This window comes from Antedon bifida, chromosome 3, assembly GCF_963402885.1.
Source record: "Antedon bifida chromosome 3, ecAntBifi1.1, whole genome shotgun sequence".
NCBI classification, from domain to species: domain Eukaryota; kingdom Metazoa; phylum Echinodermata; class Crinoidea; order Comatulida; family Antedonidae; genus Antedon; species Antedon bifida.
In genome coordinates this window covers 20,122,338-20,137,093 of record NC_136228.1, presented here as the reverse complement: position 1 = coordinate 20,137,093, position 14,756 = coordinate 20,122,338, and the positions used below count along the sequence as shown (strand labels likewise).

Genomic DNA, 14,756 nt, shown 5'->3' with positions numbered 1-14,756 from the left:
AATCCACCCAGAGTGTAAGAATAAGATAGGCTTGCTAGAACATTACATTTTTTATTATTTTAGTTCAAACATTTGGCAGAGGAAAAAATTGTCGGGGCTACTGTATGTGGGTGTACAATACGTGGCGTTAGTAGAAGTAGTAGTAGTAGTAGTACTATATTTAATTTAGAACTTGTATTGTGGGCGTGCATTGTAAATTAAATGAATGGGTTGGTCCTACGTAGGCCTAGAATAGATTTGATTTAATTTAACTTTATTACTAATAGCATGGCGCTATATTTATGTTTAATGTTTTTTTTCATAGATGGTGGTGTGACTAACGAAGACATGAAGGACATCTGCTAGGAGGCATTAGGCGAACTAATCCCAACGCCAGGGATAAAAGGCATCTTTTTAAGGTCCAAAATTTGGAAAGTTTTATCCAGTACTGAACTGTCAAAAATATGTTTTATATATATTTCGCCTATTCGTATTGTGTATTTAAATTCAAATTTTCAAACAGTAAATTATACATAAAAAAGTCAGAAAATCACTTGCAATTCAAAAAAGAAAAGAAATCAAAAGAATTGGTCAATGCAATGAATTATAAGTTGTTACGATATATTGTTTTAAGAATAGGTATTTTAGTGGTAAGAAGGTACACAATAGTGTATGACACTAAGAAAACAATCTTATTATATGTATGCAATTATTTTAAAATACATTGCATAAAAATAATGCGTTAAAATACATCCAGACACTGGACCAAAATTGCTATTCATTACAAATACAATGCAATTTGACAATCAATGACAAAAATGGATTTTAATTATGTAACACATAATTTATATAACAGGCATTGTATTATAATAATCTAAAATGTTTATTGTTAATGTTATGGAAAAAATAATGAACTAAGTTTTTTTCTGGTGAAAAAACGTTATTTTGAAATGCTCATCACACATGTGATATTAATTTTCTATGTAAAACTAAAAGAAAATCACAGCTGTAGAAAACATTTGCACACCAAGAAATCCAGAGGCATGTCACTGCATGTACCTACAGTAGCATTATTCTCTAGGTTTTTTAATTGAATTTTTGTAAATTATTTTTCTTAGGAATTTCATGAGGAGAAAAGTGTTGAATATTCTGAAAGGAAAAGTGATTTTTCAGTATCACTACCTGGACCATCTACATCTGAATTTCGAACAAGAGAATGGGTGTCTAAAGTGAAATCACCTGAATATACAGTTTATCAGGATAAGGATGTATCAAACGCTTCCAATTCTGGGCAAATTCCCAATGAGCTGCGCCACAGGATAATACGGGGTACTATCAATAACATGATTTCCATTGCACACAATTCTCCGTGGAATAGATTGCCAACCAATGATGAAATCATGGAATTGGCCAAAAGTGTGGTAATTACTTATCCCTCTTTGAAGGATCAGGAAACAAAACATGTAAGTTTCATTTAAATATTTTTTTGCTTTAGCCATTTAGATCTTAACATTTGTTTGAATTATTATTTAAAATTAACTAGGCTAGAAATAGTTTTGTATTTATGTTATGTACAAATCTACCAAAATGAGCAACCCAACGATAAGTAAGAACATTTGTTGGTAAATTACTGGAATTATCTAATTAATACCAAATTAAAAAGTTAAGTTCTCTAAAATCAGAGCGTTCTGGATGAACATTTCACAAGAACTTTAAATTGAAATAAGTAAATAAATAAACACTCGGATTTCGGAAGTAGGAATAAAAATGAAAATTGCAAAATTATATACTGAAATTGTGTTTGAAAAACAAAACAATTAGTTGTTATATCATGATCCTGACAATGACACATTTAAATATCTCATTTAATAATAACATCAACATTAATAATAATAGTTACTAAAAATAAATAATTATTTTTGTTAACCCAATTAAATGATTGTGTGTCTGACATATAATACACACAACGCATTTTTTATGTCTGTCCATAACATTAACAAGACAATCATTTAATTAAGTAAAAAAAAATAAGAAAAGTGGCAACAAACAACATTATATTTTTTTCTTTAAAAGTGTATCTATCATTGCTAATGAAACATTAATTTGTGTTTTTGTAACTTTGCACTGTTTATTATAATTACTGTATATATATTTTAAACCTTTTTTTTATGGCGCTAATATCAATAAGCATTTATCATGTTGTAGAATTGATAAATCAATCAAGTTAAATGCTTTGATGTGTCTGTCTGTAAACTGGATAAACACTAAATTTATAAAAATGAATTAATAATTATTAGATTACGGTCACTCAGTATCAGTTATTAGTTTGTAAACTAAAAAGTTAATTTTTTTTTTGAATGAATATGAATATTTAAAATCCTGAAAAATCTACTAATCAAATATCAAATTACTATGGTTTGTCAGTGTGAATTTCAAGCCAGAACCCATTGTTAAATATTTTAAATATTTGACAGACAGTATATACATTCATCAAGGTTAGTCTTGCTTTATATCCACATGTGATTGGTTGGTTAAGAAAAGTTATTGAGGGCCTGTTTCTGCTGCTTAAAAAATAACTCCATTTTCTTGGCAGCAGAAACAGGACAAATTTGTGGTAACCGGTTAAAAGGCAGCGCAAAATCACCGGTTAAAAACACCAATTCAAATCGGTGTTAGAACGCCGTTTAACCGGTTATCGCTGAGCAATTCTTAGCTGCAACACGAAATAACGGTTATTTGATTGACAGTTGTGACCTCGGGTCAGATACCGTCGCGTACCATGTTTTCCTCGTGGTTTTGACAGTTGAACAAAGAAGTGAACATGTATGTGGATGAATGAAATCACAAGATATGTTATTTAGTTGTGGGTGGGAAGAGAAAGTACGGGGAAGGATGGCAGGCAATAGAAAAGATTCACAGATATATAAAAGCATTTTTGCGAAAGTAAAAGAGGAATTCGGGGTGGAGTTCCGGACAACCCAAGCTAAACAATTTGAGGCGTTAATACACGCTCGCGAAGGGTATGGTCCTATAAACACCAAAACGGAAACAAAAGGGACTCAGAATGTTGCAAATACCTACCAAACGAGAATAGATAATGGTAAATTAATTATGAAAAACCAAATTTTATAGCAAAAATCGTCCGAATTTATGTTAAAAACGATGAATTTAGCAACAAAAACTGAAACCAAACGAGCGTATTTATGGCACGCCCTTAGTGCCTTTAATAGGAGAACAATGAACAATCTTACTTTGATCGTTTTACATAATATCATTTTTTAGAAAAACATCACATCGACCGAAAACAAAGGTTATCAGACAGAGCCTTTGATAATATATTAAATATGATTTTATTAAGCATAGAAATGTGTTATTATTTATGTTAGTACATAAATATACGAAATAATGTTCTTAACACTCATTATTCTATTAAAGGCACTATGTGCGTGCGATATTCTATGACTTGGATACTCTCGTTTGATTTAAGTTTTTGCGGCTAAACTCATCGTTTTTAACATAAATTCGGACGATTTTTGCTATAAAAGTTGGGTTTTCATAATTAATTAACAATTATATACTCTCGTTTGGTAGGTATTGCAACATTCTGAGTCTCGTTTTTGTTTCCGTTTGGTGTTTAGTAGGACCGCGCTCGCAAAAGACAACAGTCGTTCACATGGGAAGGGCCGTATGACATCGCCTTTTTGAGGAATTAGGCTAGATAATAATTATCATAGGCGATCGGGCGCTGCACGACCCTCCCCATGTTATTGAAGGCGGCATGAGAATTAATTTTATTAGCGATGGTAAGTAGGCTTTACAAAAAAACAAAACTTGTAGACCTGGAGACATCATTTTATTATGTTAACATGTTTGAGATGTTCGGCGATATCACACACGTGTGTACTGACGTCGATGTAAACAAACAGCCAACTTACTACTTCCGTCTGAGTGTATTGCATTTTGGGTAATGATGACGTTTTGCTCGACGACCACCCATAGATTTAACCGGTTATTTCGGAGCACAAATTGAGCAGAAACGCGGTCTTGTTATTGTTATCTATTTTTAATCTATTTTAAAATAACCTGTTAAATTGCGTTATGCAGCAGAAACAGACCCTGAGGCTAGCCAAACTTATTATAAATACAATATAAAATGTTAATATATTTTGCAAAAATGTAATGTCATCAAGATTGTTAAAGTTACTTTACTTAGTTATCAACTTAGATTAGCTCAACTTAGCTATATCCACTAATACTGATAGCTAAGTAAAAAGATGCATTTGCACATGTTTAGACATAGGTTTGTAAAATACTGTATACATTTTCTAAATTTACTGTTTCTACATTAAGCTAGAGGTATATCTATTACTACATTAACGGTTATTACGACAATAGCAGGCGTTTTCTACATTAGCGAATTGTAACAAGGCTTTTTTTCTATTATTTTAGGGCCTGATATATAAGCAATTGAAAAAAAGAATGTATAACGTTAAACCTTGGGGTTAAAAAAAACAAACAAAAAGTCAAGCAAAACTGATGATGGTTTCAGCGGAGGAGCAGAGAAGTTAGAATCTGGTGCACAAACACAGACAAAGATAGAAACAGATACAGACGATTGACTGATTATTGATGGTAAGAAATACAGTATTCAAAAATTGGCTACTACTGTCACAGGGGTTGAATGAGCTTATTAGGTGATCATTTAGAATAAAATGCTACACTGTATATAGAGATATATATATAGAGGTACAACTTAGCACTATAATCGTATGCATCAGGTCGTAGGATGGCATACATCAACATTTTGTATTTTAACGTACGTCCATTGTTTTTGAAAATTAAATGTCATTACAATTACATTATAATTTTTAAAATGATCACCTATAATTCGTCAAAGTGACGAATTAAGTTCTAGTTTTATTTGGTAATGTATTGTAGCTAGATCATTTGAATGAATTTTTTTTTAATTAATTATTTGTCTCTTGCTTTTAAAAAAAAAACTGAATTGCATCAAATTTACATTCAAATATAAACATTATTTCTAAATTGTTTTCAAATATAATGTATAAATATTAAATTCCATTTCAAGTTTAAAAGTTGAATTTACAAGAGAGATGAAAATGAGATGATCATGTATTGACATTGTTGTTTCTAAAATGTGGGTCCTAAACAAATATTTCAGTTATTAAAAAGTTTTTACATCCCTGCTTTTGGCTTTGTCACGTATGGATAACAATTTTTATTATTTTTTAAAGAAGAATCAGACAACAAAAGCATGATGGAAAGGCATTATAATGCATTATTCAAAGAATGTGGCAAGAGCAAACCCTCAGTGGCAATTATAAATTCCTACCTAAATAAAGAATTCGTAGCCAGGCGTGCATGGCTTACGGAGACATCAGCAGAGAGCCGGTGTTCTCAATTGCTAACGAAGTATCCTTGCTTCAAGGACCATGTGGAGGTATTTTTTAAAATAAAAAAATAATAAAATTTAACAATTATTTTGCAATGTAACCATGAAATATCTATGAGGGATTCAAAAACATTATACTCCATACGAAAATTGTTATGTTCAATTTATTGTTTTATTTTTTAGATAATTGAAGAATTTAGACGGATTTTAGGCATAGGAGAAGGAAAGGCGAGGGAAAGCTTTTTAAAAAAACGCTTGGCAAGTCTGTCTAAAGAAAAAGACAGTAATTGTATATTTTGGTATGTCCAAAAAAAATACCAGTCCTCTATCTGGTAAGTTTATATGTTTTTACACACCTTAATTTATTCATAAGTATTTTGTACAGTTTGACCTGTGTATGTATTGTCAACAATTTGCAAAGCAAATGTTTCTTAATTCTAGGTTTGACTCCTCCTATTGACACCTAAAATTGAATTAGAAATTACTTTTATTTTTGGCAGAATAATGCTCTCCTGGACCTCCCACCCTGTAGCCTTGGCTACTGTAATATAATGATATTCATTTATAATTTAGAAATCAACCTTTGTATCAGAATTCAAATAAGTTCACAAACTTGACCCAGAAGACCAGAGGAGAGTTTGTCCAGATGTTTCAAAAGTACATTTAGTCCATTTAGCTCAATTAAATCCCAAAAGTAAACAGTTTATTTGACCTCTCTAACTGTTCCCATCGTAAAACAATTAGATATTGACAGTTTTAAGCAAAGATTCGACAGGGCCAATTCATCATTGTAACCTCCCCAGATAAGATCAATCACTCCCACTTAAACACCCCTGCACCAACTTAGGACCAATCATTAGCTTCTGAGATTACGTAGTGACATATGCAAATGAACCGAAGCCAATATACCCCCAAGTTTCAGAAGAGCCCAGACACACCTCACAGCCACTTCTCCAGAAGCAGACCTACACTCACATCTCACCGACAGCATCACTGATCCTCCGTTCCTTATCCTTATCCTTATACTTATAGTTGTATTATTGTATCAAGTATTATACTGAATAAACAATATATGTGTTACGACAGTCAAGCGAGTAGAGTCTTCCTTACAAGTCAGAAACCTCATAACACTATATTACACTACCTAATACTGTAGACTACATTACAGACTTGAGCTTTACTAAATTTATGTTCATACATTATTACACTCATTTATGTTCTCAATTTGTTATTTTTGTTTAGGTTCAAAGATAACCCATATTCTGACAAATCTGTCAACGATATTTGTTGGAAAAAAATCAACTAAAAAGAGTGCCGACCTTGTCGACAACTTGAAGGTATTTAGTGTTTTTAAAATTTTAAATAACATTTATTATTTTTGTACATACAAAAAATATTATTTAATTGTCTCTTTAGTGTTTTTTGAACATTGAATGTCAAATTTATCATAGCTTAACATTTAAAGTATCCTATATGTTTACAATAATTAAAATCATACAATTAAACGAAAATTTACATTCCAATCGTTTAATTGTATGATTATTATTGTAAACATATTGATCCGGAATAAAAGCATCAATCAGGATGAAGCACCCGTTTCACATTTGTCCTCCTTTTTAAAGTAAAGTCATATTAAAAATATATTTAGACCCTATTAACTTAACTACAGTACTAATAAGAATAATAGATAAAGTTTTGTGATTAAAAAATATAAATCCACACACCCTGATGTCTTATAATGTAAAATTCTTCTTATCACTGCTCTGATATTGTGCAGCCTGTCAGAATTTTGAGGTCACCGCCCCAGATATAGGACTCTAAACACCATACCCAATTATTAAATGATGTAACAAAATACTTCAATAATAGACTAATATAAATAAACTATATTTATCTCTTTTATTGTTTAGGACCATGAAGATCCAGAGACCTGGGCCTCACGCCGATCCGGCAATGTTCCTGTACTTCTTTTAACCAAAGAAATGTCGTATATTGTAGTTGGGAGAGCAATCGTTACTACAATGGAAATAACAAAATTAGATGAAGCTCTAGTCACTTTCCTCGCCACATTTTACTTGTTGGATATTGACTATCCAAAAGCTCAAGAAGTAGGCCTCACAATACTCCAACAGCTAGTGCTAGGTGATACATCAACACCTGTTCACTTAGCAAAGGCAGTTGAACTATCATTGGTAGATTACAACAAGTTCAAATCCAGCAATTAGTTTAGTAAAAACAGAAGGGTGTAGTTTTATTTCATTTAAAACTTTCAGCATTTCAGAATAATACATTTTACTTCAATATTTACTATATATTACTTTTATTTTCATAATTTTAGTATCCGCTTAATGTATGTTACTTAATGTTAAATCAATAATTAATTGATAATGAATTAGTTTAGTAAAAACAGAAGGGTGTAGTTTTATTTCATTTAAAACTTTCAGAATTTCAGATTAATACATTTTACTTTAATATTTACTATATAAAATATTACTTTTATTTTCATAATTTTAGTATCTGCTTATGAATTTACTTATACGTGCAAATTCTTAACCCACAATCCGGGAAAAAAACCTTTTATGCAGTCATGAATGCTTGAATACAACCTTTAACCCATGTAAAGTACAATAGATTATATCTATGGCCTCTTTTTATCGTTTTCGAAATATAAATACTTAGTTTTACTTCACAATATAGTGTATTTAATTTCTATATGCATAAGAAATATTTTTTTATAAAGCATACTGTATAATAGCGTTTACTTTATACGTTTTTCTGTCATTCTGGCATTTTATTGTTAATTAAAACAAGTTTACAGTATGTGAAGTTGTACATATTATTGTTATTAATTATTGTCATTTTTTAGGTAAATTGTAGTTGTTAATGAAAATAACGGTATTGTTAATATTATTTTGTATAAATTCTTAAATTTATTTGTTTATCGAAAATATTACTTAAAATGAGTTTTTAATAACAATTATTGGTATTATTCTTAAAATTAATTTTTAATGATTTTTATTTAATCTATTTAAGCAATATTTTCTTAATATGAGTAAGAATTTACAAATTTTTATTTTATAGAATTCTTGTTTCAAGCAATATTTAATAAAAATATTGCTTGAAACAAGAATTCTACAAATAAAAATCGGAATATTCTTACTTATTTTAAGAAATATATTGCTTGAAACAAGAATTCAAAAAATACAAATCGGAATATACTTACTTATTTTAAGAAAAATATTGCTTAAAACAAGAATTCTAAAAAATACAAATCGGAATATTCTTACTTATTTTAAGAAAAATATTGCTTGAAACAAGAATTCTACAAATAAAAATCGGAATATTCTTACTTATTTTAAGAAATATCTTGCTTGAAACAAGAATTCTGAAAATAAAAATCGGAATATTCTTACTTATTTTAAGAAATATATTGCTTGAAACAAGAATTCAAAAAATACAAATCGGAATATTCTTACTTATTTTAAGAAAAATATTGCTTAAAACAAGAATTCTAAAAAATACAAATCGGAATATTCTTACTTATTTTAAGAAAAATATTGCTTGAAACAAGAATTCTACAAATAAAAATCGGAATATTCTTACTTATTTTAAGAAATATCTTGCTTGAAACAAGAATTCAACAAATAAAAATCGGAATATCCTTACTTATTTTAAGAAATATCTTGCTTAAAACAAGAATTCTAAAAAATACAAATCGGACTATTCTTACTTATTTTAAGAAAAATATAGCTTGAAACAAGAATTCTACAAATAAAAATCGGAATATTCTTACTTATTTTAAGAAATATCTTGCTTGAAACAAGAATTCAAAAAATAAAAATCGGAATATTCTTACTTATTTTAAGAAATATCTTGGTTGAAACAAGAATTCAAAAAATACAAATCAGAATATTCTTACTTATTTTAAGAAAAATATTTCTTAAAACAAGAATTCTAAAAAATACAAATCGGAATATTCTTACTTATTTTAAGAAAAATATTGCTTGAAACAAGAATTCTAAAAAATACAAATCGGAATATTCTTACTTATTTTAAGAAAAATATTGCTTGAAACAAGAATTCTACAAATAAAAATCGGAATATTCTTACTTATTTTAAGAAAAATATTGCTTAAAACAAGAATTCTAAAAAATACAAATCGGAATATTCTTACTTATTTTAAGAAAAATATTGCTTGAAACAAGAATTCTACAAATAAAAATCGGAATATTCTTACTTATTTTAAGAAATATCTTGCTTGAAACAAGAATTCTGAAAATAAAAATCGGAATATTCTTACTTATTTTAAGAAATATATTGCTTGAAACAAGAATTCAAAAAATACAAATCGGAATATTCTTACTTATTTTAAGAAAAATATTGCTTAAAACAAGAATTCTAAAAAATACAAATCGGAATATTCTTACTTATTTTAAGAAAAATATTGCTTGAAACAAGAATTCTACAAATAAAAATCGGAATATTCTTACTTATTTTAAGAAATATCTTGCTTGAAACAAGAATTCAACAAATAAAAATCGGAATATCCTTACTTATTTTAAGAAATATCTTGCTTAAAACAAGAATTCTAAAAAATACAAATCGGACTATTCTTACTTATTTTAAGAAAAATATAGCTTGAAACAAGAATTCTACAAATAAAAATCGGAATATTCTTACTTATTTTAAGAAATATCTTGCTTGAAACAAGAATTCAAAAAATAAAAATCGGAATATTCTTACTTATTTTAAGAAATATCTTGGTTGAAACAAGAATTCAAAAAATACAAATGAGAATATTCTTACTTATTTTAAGAAAAATATTTCTTAAAACAAGAATTCTAAAAAATACAAATCGGAATATTCTTACTTATTTTAAGAAAAATATTGCTTGAAACAAGAATTCTAAAAAATACAAATCGGAATATTCTTACTTATTTTAAGAAAAATATTGCTTGAAACAAGAATTCTACAAATAAAAATCGGAATATTCTTACTTATTTTAAAGTGAAAGATACAAATATGGTAATACAAACGTTGAAATGAATAAAGATATATATACAGAATTGATCTAGCGTATTTTTTTTTTTTTCAAACTCATTAAGTATGAAAAAATTAAGAATTTCTATATTAGCTAAGCCCCGCCCCCGAGTTTTGTCGCCTCAGGCTATGATTAGACCGTGACGTCATTTTAGTACTAGTCCTGTCAGTAGTGTGGAGCGCTGGCAGTACAATTCTGACAGTTCTGTAGCTTTGTTATTATGCACGATGGATATACAACCTTACATGTACGAACCGTATGCTTCTTCTACGGATGACGATAGTACCAGTGGGGATAGTGAAGAGGAAGCAGAGCTAAATGCTCAACAAATGCGTCTAGGAAACACAAATTGGTAAAGTTTTGTATTGTAAATTAAGGCTCTATTTCGTAGTTAGGCCAGTGCCATGCCAGTAGGCTACTCGCGCGCAAGAGTAGCCACGATACTTTTGGCCGTCCGCCTCGCACGAATTTGTCTCGCACAGTAAATTGTAATATTGTTATATACCCTAGTTTAATTTAGTATTTAATAATATATATTAATTATAATATGTTTTAACCTGAAATTCACTGCTTTGTAGGCACATGCAGCCCAGGGACATGTAACGATATACACTAGGCCTAAGCATTGTCTTGTGTTGTAGAGAGAGAGCTAACTGTAGGAAAAAACGCTTGAATTTTTCACACATACACTATTTACTACAGTACTACTAGTGGTCTAGGCTAGTGGTGTAGCACAAATGAAGAGGCTTGGCTGTCTGAACCACAAAAATAGACTTGCCCTAGCTTTCATGCAATTTTATAAATAAGTTCATAATGCTGTCTCAATACACTACAGTGTTTATAAATGTTTTAAATTGGATTTTATAGGTGTTTATGTGGAAAATGTGTGTCTGCAGAAGCATTTGAGGAGTGTGTGTGTTGTAAGGAAATTGGTCCTATAAACACCAAAGGAAACTGATGCTCCAATAACAGGCCATTTGCAATGCATCGTGGAACACCCAGGCTTCACTACCAACTGCCTTGATGTGTGGGCCCTCCAAATGGCATATGAAAACACTCCGAAAAAGTATAGAAAAGCTAATGCAACAGTTAACGAGTAAGTCATTTTATTTATATTTACACACAATTGCAAACCACCATTCTTTGTATGAATGCTTTTTGTACTGAAACATGTTTGATTTACTCATTTGCATATCAAAAAGAAAAGCTGAAAATAAGAACAAAGCAATTGTTTATACTGTAAAAGAACAACAACAGTGCTTTATTTATTATGTACATGAACTATATTTTTTTATTTACAGGAGGTATCGTCACACAGGTTACAGGAATTGCACTAAGTGGATATGGGGCTACTTGGGAAAAAACAATCGTGTTGTTTTACCCGCATATGTTGTTAAAGCAATTAGAGATAAATTTCCATCAACACAGTATGTAGGTTTTAAATACCCTAAATTGTAAGTTATTGCTATCACATTAGCAAAATCTTGAACTGTGTTGAGCAACAGCTTCGTCCTTTTCAGGGTGGATGAATTCGCTGCATAATGCACCAGGCGTTTCTTGTAGGGGTTTCTTATTTCCTTCTTGACAGAAAGCTACGACCAGATGGATGATTTCATCAACATAGTCTGTGAAACAATTATGTACATATTAAGAAACTACTCAAATCAAAACACTGAATGTTATGTATAGTATGTTGGTGTTAAGTAATAAATTTATACATTTGTTCTATTTTGGGATCTGACTTTCTTTTAATGTGTTTGCTTAAAACTCACCATACGTTGGATCTTTGTACACTTTTTTGACACTGTATCCACCATGTTTGAACTTTGGGAAGGCAACACAAAAGCGTTCTTTTCCTTCTGCAGTGATTGCTTGTTCTCTATCGGAATTTTCATTATAATGCAGTCCTGCAAGAAATGTTCTGTTGAGATAATACAGTAATCAGTTAATTGTTATTAATATCAATCATTATTTACAATTTTTTTTTTAAAGTTTACACACAAACTCTTCAATGACTAAAACTATCATTTCTTTAAAATTTGGCTTATGTTTTTATTTATTTTATTAATGTGTCACTGTCGTTAACTATCTAAGTTTTGAACATTTGTGAAGTACTTGCCTGCATGTCTGGCCCCAATATGAAAAATGCGTCATCTTCGGTGCGAAATGGTTTAAGGTTGAGTGGAAAGCCTCGAGTCTTGAAGTTTGGTACTTCTCGCTCATCATAACAATATCTTTGCATAGCCGAGGATTGTTTATGACGTCCAATGTTTTAAGTAGGGCTGCGCTACCTGTACAGTAAAAAGTAAGGTAATTGATTAGGTAGTTGTAATATTAGGTGACTATTCTATTCAGATATTTGTAGCCTAAAAACAGTTAAACAATTGATAGTCTATTATTTAATAGAATTATGTTTAATTATTGTCATGAATTTACCTGTCGTCATCCATTTCTTCTTTCGCTCTCTTCCCTGAAGTTCGCCATGCTCACACTCTTTAAACACATCGCTATGGCCCGTGTGTATATTTTGGATATGCTGCCCCACTGATTTCCACTTTGCAAGCATCATTTTGCCATCACCATCCACAGTTGAAGTTGCACACCAGTACATGTGGTTGCTTATGCTGTGGATCCATGGCTTAACATCTTTACCACTAACCAGCTTTGCCACTGCCTCCAACTTCTTTGAAACCCCTAATAAAATAAAATAAATAATTTAACAAAATTGAATAATTAAATTATAGTTGTGCTTTTTTGAAAAACAATTATTGAAATGTATTTACCTTTTGCAATATGCCAGAGGTCAAACTTGTGTTTTGTATCTGGTAGGTTTTCCCGCACCCATTTTTTTATTTGGCAATGCCGGTCCGTCACCAAGGTTGATATTGCTATGTTATTTTCTTTTAAGAAATTGACTGCCCTTATCAGTCCTTCCTTTTCCATATGGTAGCTACTACCAACTTCATTCGACTGTAATAGAATAAATATGCTTATTTAATAAAAATAGTTTCAATTAATTATTTGGTTTCAAAGGGAAAAGTTTGTAGGTTAGTATCTTTGTATACAGCTATTATGTAATGAGAAAGTACCTGAATAATTTGTATCTCTATAATTTTATTTAGCTTCAGGTCCATCATAGTGTAGCTGCCATATTTGGCAGAGTGCCCTGGAGAATCTGCCCTACCGTCTCCTCCCAAAACAACGCTCTCATCTTCCTTCAAATTGGTAATTGCCTTCTCTTGGTGGTTCCTCCAGACTTGTCGGATACTTGGCAGTAAATACATCTTTTGATGCTCGTTGAAAGTTTTCCTACAAATGGCTACCATCTTTAGGTGACTAAAAAGGCGCAAGCTCTTGGTTACAGAACTCCCGGACATCAAAATTGCAGCCGAGAGCAGTAAATTGCCAGCTGGCACATTCTTTATGAATGGTTGACTACTCCATATTCGTTGGAAATCACAATTGATGCATTCCTGCTTCACCCGACAAAATGTCCCAATTGTTGATGCAATCCTGCTTGTTGATGGATGACCGCACATTACGCAAGTATTAAAAGCGGCCAACAATTCATTTTCACATACCAGGTACTTGCGTCCTCTGTATACATCAGGTGGTGTACTAAAAAAATGAACAGAGGGCCTTTTTTTTATATATATACAGTAGCAGTATTACAACAGAATTTTAAAAAATAAAAACATTTAATCAATATAATATGTAATATGAAAATTACTTACGCATTTATTTCAATATCGTCAGCATCCTCATCATCATCACAAGGAATGTAATCAGGATCTTGCTTTTCGTCATCATAACAGGGTTCAGCATCACTTTCGTCTTCCTCACTGTCCGTCTCTTCATTAAAATCTGAATCTGGCTCTATGTTCGTTTGTTTCTCAGGCAGTTGTCTCACTTCTTCCACAGGAAATATCTGATTTCCTATATTTAAAATACATAGAACAGGCATGTTAGTAGAATATAGGGTATTTATAATTGGTTGCTGTACAGTTATTGTTTGATTGCTTTACTTGACAGCCCAATAGAAATCATCTTGTGTTTTATTCTGTATAGAAATAATTATAATTATTATAAAACAACATTTTTTTTTTATTCTGGTATTTTATAAAATATCTGGTGTTGTACAAACCTTTATCCATCATTTTAGGACGTCCATTCCATTGAAAGCTTGAATTCTTCAATTTTATCTTTGGTTTGGCATGACTACAACAGGCACAGTGTACTACCGTTAGTTCGGTTGTCTAAAAGAAAATACAGATTATTAGTACTGTATAATATTCAATATTAAATTTGTACATTCTCAAGAAA

General features: G+C 30.5%; 2 protein-coding genes across 2 annotated transcripts; one reads left to right on the top strand and one right to left on the bottom strand.

The window, feature by feature from the left end:
• Nucleotides 1-5,588: 5,588 nt before the first annotated feature.
• Nucleotides 5,589-8,174, top strand: LOC144838565 (uncharacterized). Its single transcript, XM_078693977.1, has 3 exons — nucleotides 5,589-5,724; nucleotides 6,635-6,729; nucleotides 7,303-8,174. Exons 1-3 carry the CDS (start codon nucleotides 5,694-5,696, stop codon nucleotides 7,615-7,617), a joined length of 441 nt encoding a protein of 146 aa, XP_078550103.1. The 5' UTR covers nucleotides 5,589-5,693; the 3' UTR covers nucleotides 7,618-8,174.
• A 3,523-nt stretch (nucleotides 8,175-11,697) lies between these two features.
• On the bottom strand, nucleotides 11,698-13,995 carry LOC144837796 (uncharacterized). Its single transcript, XM_078693053.1, has 6 exons — nucleotides 13,523-13,995; nucleotides 13,217-13,403; nucleotides 12,870-13,127; nucleotides 12,553-12,724; nucleotides 12,206-12,354; nucleotides 11,698-12,058 (listed from the first exon to the last, which is right to left on the bottom strand). Exons 1-6 carry the CDS (start codon nucleotides 13,970-13,972, stop codon nucleotides 11,907-11,909), a joined length of 1,368 nt encoding a protein of 455 aa, XP_078549179.1. The 5' UTR covers nucleotides 13,973-13,995; the 3' UTR covers nucleotides 11,698-11,906.
• Between the last annotated feature and the right edge of the window lie 761 nt (nucleotides 13,996-14,756).